Genomic DNA, 10,941 nt, shown 5'->3' with positions numbered 1-10,941 from the left:
GGTATAAAGAACATGTAATTCGAGACGTTGACGTTTCAAGGGAAATATTTATATTACTTGCAAGTCTTGCGACTGAAACTGTCGTGAAATCGTAAATTGTTTGGTGATAAAACTATGGTGATAATATACCTCTGACACTTTTTAAAAACCTTCATAGATATCATGAAATGTGTGGTACCTATATTCCTAATTTATATTCGCACTAGATAATCAGTTACCTATTTGAAACCAGTTTATTAAAAAAATATATTAAACTTGTTTAAATAAATATTTCAAATTTATTTTACCTAAGTATACTCGTAAGTAACAGTCGTTTCGCGTCTATTCTCTTTGCGCGCATCAACCAAGTACTTAGTAAAACCAGTATAACATGATCTATACAACCATAAATAACTGAATTTGATTTAACACTGGTTTTCCCGAACGATAAAACGCTAGGGCTCATTAACCGATCGTGCTTCTACTGTGTTAGTTGTTATTGACTCTACGTCAATAACAAGCTCTTTTTAGGTGATTTCCCTTAGGTATTGCTAAGGTAAACGCCTTAATATTTGATAATCAAACTCTAATAGTTGTGGTTCGGTTTGTTAGCTGAATTACCAAGACTTTAGGTTGAAATTAGCAACTATCAGATTACTACATTTACTACCAAGCACGTTATTGGTCTCTAGTCAAGCCCTCTGACTTTCAAATCGTTCGTCACATGGTGATATTTGAAGGCGCAACAGCCTCGGAGTCGCACGCGCAAGGCCGCATACTGCGCTTTTGTGCGACCCCCGATTGAACTGTTACGAGATGAGATATGTTCTACACGAACGGGCTATACAGGGTGCTTGTCCGGCTTCTGTGAGTGTGAAACGGTACTGGGGTATCGCTTTGTGAGGCCGGCCGTTAACATATTTGGTGTAAGTAACTTCTTGCAACTAGATATGCAAGTCTTGGTATATTGGTTAGCACAAGAGCCCGACTTATGGGATACGTACTACCTATAATAAGTATACACCATACGTACCTATACGTACTATATCAGCTTCTACTTTGGTATAATTGTCACAAAACCTAGTAGGTATCTACACCTAAGTGAAGAACGTGTCTAAAAACCTCACTTAATTTTTAGCACCTGAGCGATATTTTTTATTTAATAGTGACTTAGATAATAGAGTAAATAGTATACCAAATCAACGAAATTAATTAGCAACGTGGTCTGTTGGTTGAGCTGTAAAAATTTAAAGTCAGTTTGTGTAATACCGTGTCATGTAGGTATTTATCTATAAAAAAAGCAAAACTGAATGTAGCTTAACCTTGTTTGGTTATCAGACCTTAAGAAATCAGAAAGTATGTACCTTAATTAATAATCAATAGAAAATGACCGCACATAATCATTTGAATTCGTTTTCCCTTATTTGGTTTAGGTAGGTACTTTATTTTACTTGACTCGACCACAAAATTGAGCATTAAATATTTAACGCCCTGTATAAAGTGCAATCGCCAGCGCAGCGCAAAAACGCGGCTTTACACTAAACCAATAATAGAATAAAATCAATCTATACACCCTCTCCACGCACACCACCACACATCAATCAATGATTTTCCTATCCCTACACACGCTCACATAGCTAATCCAAAATCGGCTATCGGCAATATTGGCATTGTAAACATTTATAGGATATTTGCAAACTATTTCGACAAACGCCAAAACTACACCCGTCCCTTTCTTACATCCGAGGGCGAATCAATCGGGAGCTAGTGAAAGCGAGATGGGGAGATCGGGTTTACAACTTCGCAGAGGGACAATGGCGACGCTATTGTTGAATGTACCCCAAACTTTTTTTAGGTCACATAAAAGTATTACAGGGGACGTGCTGCCTGCATTCACTTATTGCATTCGTTTCGCAGTCAACATAGAAGAAGGATCGTCGCCCACGCAGTCCGGTTTAGTGCTAAATCTATGCAGTGATCTAGTGACAGTGAGTGGATAAGTGAAACATGACGTCAGCGGCCACTACTAATCGTGCGCATGACATGTGGAACAATTGTGCCGACACGATCAATCAAGGTGACTTACAAACGAAACAATACAATTACAAACCTATGATGCCAAACTTGTATAGTTACCAAAACAATGCTTACAGTGCTAACGCAGACTATTATCCCCCGTACGCGCAAAGTGCTGACTTTTACAAAGCTTACGGCGGTAACGAGCAAACCGATACTGTAGTTAAATCCGAGCCGAATTGGCACAACTATCATTCTAATTACACAGATAGTCATGCTAACATGGAAATGGTGAACAGATGGAGAGAAATGAATTATTATAGACAGCAACATCAGAATCCCTACGGATATGACCAAAGAAGTAACACAATGGCTAATCAAGTGACTTTAGATAGCGCGGAGAGAGAGGACACTCGATCGATCAATTCACCAGGTCAGTGCAGTTTACCAGAAACCAGCTACGGCTCGCCGCAAAGTGTTACTAGTGCTAAGCCAGCCAGCCCTGAGACAGATTCAGGAAAGCTTCGGGCGCTGCTGTCAAAACCAAAGAAAAATGAACCATACAAATCATACACGCAAGAAATATTGCAACGAATGATGAACCAAGCGGATCCAATCACGGACTGGGAAAAAAAGAACGAAATTAAAGCGGATAAGGAATGCAATTTGTCGCAATTTCATGGTGGATACGAGGCGGAAGGTCAGACGTCAGTCAAGAGTGCTGGTGGGGCGGCGAAAGAAGCGCCGTCATCGGGAGCCGACTGTCAGGACGTGACGAGGGTCGAGCCAGGCGGGGACAATGCGGATTACGCCGATACCAAGATGGCCGCTGCAGCCGATGTGCAAGGATTCTACCCATGGATGAAAACTATTGGCGGTATATAACTTACTATTCAATACTTTTTATTGTATAACAACTGTAAAAAAATTACCTATAAGAATATTATACTAAACTACATAAATATTAGACGTAACTTAGTGTTATATTTTTTTAATACTTAATTCAATCTATGACTTCAATAAGTGTTGTAATTTAACAATGACAAATTGGTTATTGTTTGGACGTCTTATGGCTGAGATGATGATGATGATGAATTGGTTATTAATTTTGTATTTCTTTTGTTACAGGTGATGACAAAAAGGAGGGGTCTAAAAGGACAAGGCAGACTTACACACGGTTCCAAACGTTGGAATTGGAAAAGGAGTTCCACTTCAACAAATACTTATCGAGACGGCGAAGGATAGAGGTCTCCCACGCCCTCGGCCTGACCGAAAGGCAAATCAAGATCTGGTTCCAAAACCGAAGAATGAAAGCGAAAAAAGATGGAAAACTAAACGCTTCTCCAGATCCGTATGGCGCTGAAGAAATAGGTGCTACAGCTTTAGGCAATATGCCCGAATATATGGATACCAGGCAGATGCCTTTAGACTATCCTGGATATCATATGGGTAATGGCCCACAGGCAAACCTGGCACATATGCCAGCGATACCGCAGAATTGTATGATGCCGCCGTATAATGTGCCTAAAATGTGACCCGTAAAATAATTATAGTAACAACTGGTTTGTAAATTCCATTATTCTGGCTTTTAACGTAAAATATAAAACCAACTTTACATCAATGTATGTGCATGCGCTGAACTCGGCGTATTGGGGTCAAATTGATATATTATTTAACGTTAGAAGTTTAACACGCGTATTGCAATTACATATTTAAAAAAAATCTTAATTTGATGTAAAAAAGTGACCAATATAAATATACCATGCATATGCAAACGATATGCATATGCATGGTATAGGGAAATATTTAGGGTAATTAATTAGGTACCTACTTAATATAAAAACAAAGATTACCTATGCTTATTTTAATGGCCACAACTTAGATTGATTACTTGATTATTAACTAAGTAGAGGTTAGTAGTTGATCGATTTCTTCAATACTTATTTGATTATCGAAATGCATATGACTACCAGTTTTAAGTATTTCATTTAGAAATGTAGTAAGTACCTACCTAACAATTATTTAATTTGTAAAATTTATTATCTTCTTGATTTGTTGTTTACAAAACAATTTATTTTCAGATGGCTTTCCGTATAAAAACTTTTTTTTTGTAATAACGATCCATATCATATGATTTATTACGTGGACTCGTAACCATATTTAATAATGTTTGTAAATATAATTTTAAGATATTGCCTAAGTTTTGAACATAAAATCTAAAATGCGATGTAAATAATAATTATAAGAAAAAGGGTTCCTATTAATATAAGTTATATAACATATCCTAGCCTAGTGAAATATTTTATGGAGTATTTTTAAGGATGATTATTTATGAATGATATTTTTGTACTTCTCTAGTCATTTCAAGGGCGCTAAAATAAAGAGGAGTTTTGATTCCTGAATTTAAAAAAGTCTGTATTTATTTCCTCTAGTATCTCAATATTTATGTACCTACCTAATGCATTTTAATGCAGGCTCCGCTATAGAGTACCTACCTACCTATCTACCACTGAATAGCCATTTTTTTTTAAACTGTTAATAAACAAAAAAATATATAAACCCGTATCCATTTACTTGTACGTTCCCCGCAAAAATTTTGTAATTAGGTATCTCCGTCAACTCTGTGTATCGAATACTGATTATTAAGCTGCTATTAGCTAGATATAAGTAGTTTATAAACTTAACGCAGCATTTTAAATCTTATTACTATCTTTCTTTATAAGCTTCAACTGATATTGCGAAACAAAAGCGACTACAAAAACATGCCTTTGCAAATTTCCGAAAACTACCTACTTCTGACGGGCATTCATTTAAAATCTAAGGCCCAAACGACGTAACAGAGATATTGTACAAACCAGGGACCTTAATCGAATGACTTAAAGACTATATTCAACTGTCAAACCCAGTTTTAACACTGTATCCCTTTCGGCATAGTTGCAAAGGGTTTAAACACTGCAAGCTCATTGCTCTCTAGGGATATCGAATGTTGACGGAAATTTTGACATGTTTTGACTGCCGACTTTGAATATTTCGCTTAGTAATCCTGTAAAGGGTTTGGGCTACTTGAATTGTGAGTTTTTGTTAAGCGATTTACGGAGTTAATCGTGTTATACATACAAGGATAAATTGCAAACAAAGTGCAAAAAATACGAGAAATTTCATGAGTTTATACGAGAATTAGTGATGTGATGAGTTCATTCGTGCTCCCTGATATATTACCAAAGTACCTACATTCAATTCAAACGTTCCCTACTCTCCTCCTTAATATTATCATCGCTTTTATGGTTTTTAAAGCAATTTAATTTGAATTTTATATAATACAAAATAAAATAAATTGTAATGGAGAAAGTTACTAAATAAAATCTTCCAATACTTTGGATCTGTCGCAATTTTCTTTGTGCTGTCCCATGGTATTTTTGTGTGAAACACCGTGAAACTAACACATGCTTTGAAATTTTAACGACCGGTCTGGCCTAGAGTAGACTGCCTATGAAGCCAATGGTCCCGGGTACAAATCCTAGTAAGGGCATTTATTTGTGTGATGAGCACAAATATTTGTTCCTGAGTCATGGATGTTTTCTATGTATTTAAGTACATATTTGTATATGTTATTGTCTGAGTACCCCGAACGCAAGCTTTCTTGAGCTTACCGCGGGGCTTAGTCAATTTGTGTAAAAAATGTCCTATAATATTTATTTATGCTTATGGTGTGCAATGTTGAACGGTAGATTACAAAAAAAAAACTTTTAACACTAAACTTATGCATAATAAAGTAAACTATTCTAGGTTAAATTGCCTAGGCTAAATGGTAGCCCGAATGGGTTGGTAAAATAGGAAATATTCTTTTTATTTTTTTTTAATCATAGATTTTTAAGGATAACACAAAATGAATGTATATAATTTAAAAAAAAATTAAGGTTTAATCCTTATTAATACAAATGTTGGACCCGTTCGGCTTTCAGATATTTTAAGCAAAAATGTATTTTATATGTTACGGTGTACAGATAATATCTTTTTTCATTTATATCTGACAGATATAAATGAAAATTAGGGGTAAAACAAACTCAATATAGTCAAACAACCTTTTCTCAAGTCGGTTAAAAATATAACCTGCGGTAAAAATTAATGTAGGCCATTAGAGCAACAGTTTGCAAAATCCGCACCTAACTTCATAGCGATCGGACCCTTCCTTTAGAAAGTTGACCCTCCATTCTATTCAATAGACAAACACAATACGACGTGCGAGAGGGATATCAATATTACCCAGACAAGTGCTAGGGAGAGAGGTAAATACAGCATCCCTTTGTATAAGGGTAGACCCTCAATACGCTTGCGTGGACATTCTACCAAAATGGCTGCTTGAGCACAGTGTTTATTTCGATATTGTTTGTTCTATTTTCTATTGGATTACTGAAACAATTTAAATAACAGTTGATTAAATTTGATTTCGTATAGGTTTAGCATTTTTTTAGTTAATAATAAGTTGGTATTATGAAGAAAGTTCTGACGGCAACCAACAAGGTAAGTTACGTGTGTTATTTTTCTGCTTACAATAATTATGAATTTTACATTAAGTAAATTAATATAAATGCTCTCTCTTTGTTGACTGAGTAAAGTTAAAATTTGATAAATATCGGTAGATATTTTTTAATTTTTTTTAGTCGCGAAAAATTTTGTTACTAAATTACCGCCATCTATATTTTTACTTTGCAACTACATTCATGAGTCATGACTTTATTTGTCTTGGTGAGATCATTTTTTACATCGGTAACTAGGAAATAGTTATGAATTATTTTATTTCACTGTATCAAAAGTTCTACCATAATTGTTTCTTTTTTGTTCCTTCTCTTTCGTCTTACCATCAATACGGCAACAACACCTCAATACATTTTACCAAATTACTGCTCCTGTTTATGAAACCAACTAGTAATCAATTTTGTGTCTTAATCCAACGCAATAACATCGTTCTATTGAGTCGCTCTGGTTTTCCTTCGGCAAATTCAAATTTGTAGATCAACACATTGAGCAGTTCGCTTGAATGTAGACTCTAATTAATCCTAGTCGAATGAGGCTGCCTTCATTGACGACGGATCAAAAGAAACCTCCTAATGGATATTTGAATACGACTATAGTTCTTTGGGTCCGGAATCGGCGTTGTATGCGTCAGGGCTTAGGAATGGGACCGACAACGTAGTTGCTTGTTTTATTTATTTGAGGCTCAATTTACCTAATTCTAACCTACCTTAGAGACTAATACTTTCATTATTAAAACTATTTTATGTCGAAAAACGCTCGACATATTTAACTTTAGCTTGCGTGCGTGAGTGACCGGTTCTTAATATATTTAATATGTCTATGTCTCACGGAAGTTTTGTTCACAGAAATTTTTAAAAACTACATGCCGTCACTACGTAGCTTGACAATTTGGAAAGTAATCTTTACCTGCTTTGAATAATTTGAGCTGCCATCAATATGTATATAAACTGAATACCTATACTAATAGCACCGGAATCCTAATTCTTACAACATAGATTTTGATATCCTAGAATTTCTTAAGTATTACATAATGTATTTTATATAAAAAGCATTTAACACTGGCCTAGCCTGGCTAGATTATCGCAATTGACAGATCATCGAAGGTCTTTAATTAAAATGTTATAATCATTAATAAATATCCACTTTGCGAATTTCAAATACGTTTGGTAACACATTTCAACAGGGCAATTAATTACTTATACTATTTCAAGTGCATAATCTACGCGGCTGAAAAATACTTGCCTAGTCAATGCCTGCTTCACTAAATCGAGTGCCACATTAGGCGAACCAACGTTAGTGAGCCCTTGAGTTACACATATATATTAGTGGTTAAGAGATCATACTTGTTTTGGTTTATCAGAAGTTACGTGCTTGCAAGCAATGTGAATAATATGCTTGTTATCTAAAGTAGGCAAGGTCACCACGTGGTCTATTCGGCTTGCTTTGATTACCAAGTTATCAATACTCGTAAATTAAGAGTAATTATGTGTAATAAACAATTAATATTTCCTTTAAATACGTTTCAAAGAGATAGATAGTCGTAGGTTTTCTTTGATGTTTGATTGTTGGTTTTACATAAACTATTTTTAGTTTTAGTTTGTGTATTAGGGACTGTAATAGAACATGGAACTAAAGTAATATAATTTCCGAACTAATATTCGTTTCTACCCTAGTGTAGTTAGCGCAACAAAAGCTTAAAAAGAACAGTCAGATCGCGGTACCTATTTAATTGACGCAAAAGAACTTTAATTTAAAAGCAATATGGATGTAAAACAATAAATGCGGTGTTAGTTAATTTAAGAATGATTTTTTATTAGTGGGATTTATACTTATATATGTATTAGAAAATAATTACTCTTGCACGTAACCTTTTTTAAGACTGAAACAGTCAGTATTCCGAAATAACATTTTCATACATAGTAGTTATTGTCCGAGTTTCCATGCCCTACTACTTACATGCAAAATATTTACATGAAGATATAATAATGTTATAATTTTCCGACCCGATATGGAACAGTTTCGTACGCTGGTCACCAAAATCCTTACCAAAAATTTTAATCGTTTCGACCCTTGGGCCTACATAGCTACATTGATCAGCGGATCTGCTTTCGAACGTCGCCAGTGGAGCGTTCTTGATAAATGATGCCGGGACAATGTGAGTGCAGAATCTTTTGTCAATCGTTTTTGTATGGACTGATGTTTCTGTGACGTGCCTGTGACGCGGGACTGTAGGCTTCTATGTGGGCAGGTGCGATCTATGCAATTATGTACCGGTACCTACGATATTTTTCGCATATAACGTTGTTTTTTTAATAGAGTTTGAAAATGTCTAGAAAAGCTGTTTAATGCCATCATTATTGCAACAACAACGTAGGTTATTGTAGGTATGACGTACAATTTTTTTTTAATCACTGAAAGTTCACTAGATCGGATGAATACGAGTGCATGAAGTAATTGGATAAAGACAAATAATGTCAATGTTGATAGTTGAAAGGAACTTTAGTTCTAACAAAATTTGTTAGAACTAAAGTTAATTGATTAACATCGCTTAGAGCCTTAGACCTTGGGAGATTAATAAATCTGGCTATGATATTTGGACTTTGCGACGTACCTACGTCGTAGGGAGTCTTATTAAGTCCAATTTTGAATTTAAAATTATATTTATTATTGAAAAGCGCAATCAGAAATACCCATACTAGTTTCAAGTTAATTGTCATCTACAAAAACCAACACAGACGTGCAACCTCTCAGTACTTACTCGTTACGTTCTCTCGCCATATTTATTTTATACCCATCGATTATTGATCGACTCATGTATTTCCGTTTATTCTGAGCACACGACAGCTGAGTTCAAACATTAAACTTGACCAGTGTTCTTGCAACTTCTACACTACAAATAGGTATAAGTATAATGAAAGAGTAATCGGTAACCTAGCCCACCTACCTAAAACTTTTCTTGGCAAAAACGAGTAAGTACCTACTACTTATTTGACAAAATTAATTAATAGATAACAGATATACTTATATGTTGATATATATTTCATTTTATCAATCATTCCATTCCATTCCATTTCATTCCATTCCATTCCATTTCATTCCATTCCACATTTCATTCCATTCCATTCCATTTCATTCCATTCTATTCCATTTTCGGAAAGCACACAGTCACAGTTGCACAGTCACATTGATAGTGTGACTGATAGCGCGATTCGAAATTTTATTTGAAGAAACGTCACTTTTGACACTGATATATATTCGATCCATATCGTATCTAGACCTAATATTTGACGTATCTTAACCCTTTACTAGGCTGACAGTTCAAAAATAACAATCGAATGTCAGTCTTACTGATCGAAAATAGAACACATGTTTGAAGTGCCGTATGTGGGAAATATATATCCCTTAGCCTGGTAAAGGGTTAACGTTCGAATTGGGTCGTGAGTGTTCGACTCGCTGTCATTCGGTATGCGATTGGAATCAAAACTTGATCGTTTCGCCACCGTTTAATGACGGTTATTATAATATTGCAATTTAACGCCCTCACCAAATCAGTAATGACTTAATTTTGAACTTTCATGTTTTTAACATAATTCCGAGGCTTCTGAAATTGCGGCCGACTTAATTGTGCATTTAATGTGATACAGGCGTTTTATATTGGTGAGGAAAACTTATTTTTTATGGATAATAATGTCTAATAAGTACATTATATACATGATGAGCATTTTAAAAATGTATTTTAAGTGGCGAGTTTAATAGGATCTTTTTAAGAATATTTATTATGACTTGAGATCAATTTAAACATACCTGAATTAAATTTGAACACTAGAAACAACATTTCAAAAGAAAACGCGCTGACACGAAAATTAAATAACGTAAAATTAAAATAGGTAGGAATTATATATAGTTGATATACTTACATAGTTATATTCAGCCGATTTAAGAGCCGTTCAACGTGCACACTAGCGCCACAGCTAAATAATCATGGTTATTTAAATTTAACGAAAGATATTGAAAAAAGGGGGCCGCTACGTACTGAATTGTGTATTTAAGTACCTTTTGAATACATCATACTAGTTTTTATGTTGCTGGTTTCGTCAATCTAGGAACTCAAAACAAAAACGGCCGTTTTAACTTTGGACGCATAGATTGACGAATCCAGCAACATAAAAACTAGTTTAATGTATTCAAAAGATACTTATATACACAATACAGTACATAGCGGCCCCCTTTTTTCTATATATTTCGTTAAATTTAAATAATCACGATTATTTAGCTGTGGCGCTAGTGTGCACGTTGAAGGGCTCTTAAATTAGACCATCACAACTATCATGTTGTAACACTCAAATGAGGTTCTGATTTAGTTTTACCGTTATTCACAAAACTTTTCGGGCCTGATTTAGTTTAATTATG

General features: G+C 34.9%; 1 protein-coding gene across 1 annotated transcript; it reads left to right on the top strand.

Annotated features, from left to right (window-relative positions):
- Positions 1–1,436: 1,436 nt before the first annotated feature.
- Positions 1,437–3,559, top strand: LOC134674764 (homeotic protein antennapedia-like). Its single transcript, XM_063532898.1, has 2 exons — positions 1,437–2,872; positions 3,124–3,559. The coding sequence occupies exons 1-2, from the start codon at positions 1,987–1,989 to the stop codon at positions 3,528–3,530; spliced, it is 1,293 nt and encodes a 430-aa protein (XP_063388968.1). The 5' UTR covers positions 1,437–1,986; the 3' UTR covers positions 3,531–3,559.
- The last annotated feature ends 7,382 nt before the right edge of the window (positions 3,560–10,941 follow it).

Source organism: Cydia fagiglandana, chromosome 2 (assembly GCF_963556715.1).
Source record: "Cydia fagiglandana chromosome 2, ilCydFagi1.1, whole genome shotgun sequence".
Taxonomy (NCBI): Eukaryota; Metazoa; Arthropoda; class Insecta; order Lepidoptera; family Tortricidae; genus Cydia; species Cydia fagiglandana.
This window is presented reverse-complemented; position numbering and strand designations above follow the sequence as displayed.

Coding starts and splice junctions, on each gene's coding strand:
- LOC134674764 (XM_063532898.1), top strand. CDS start 1,987: ATGACGTCAGCGGCCACTACTAATCGTGCGCATGACATGTGGAACAAT. Junction 2,873..3,123: donor ATGGATGAAAACTATTGGCG/GTATATAACTTA, acceptor CTTTTGTTACAG/GTGATGACAAAAAGGAGGGG.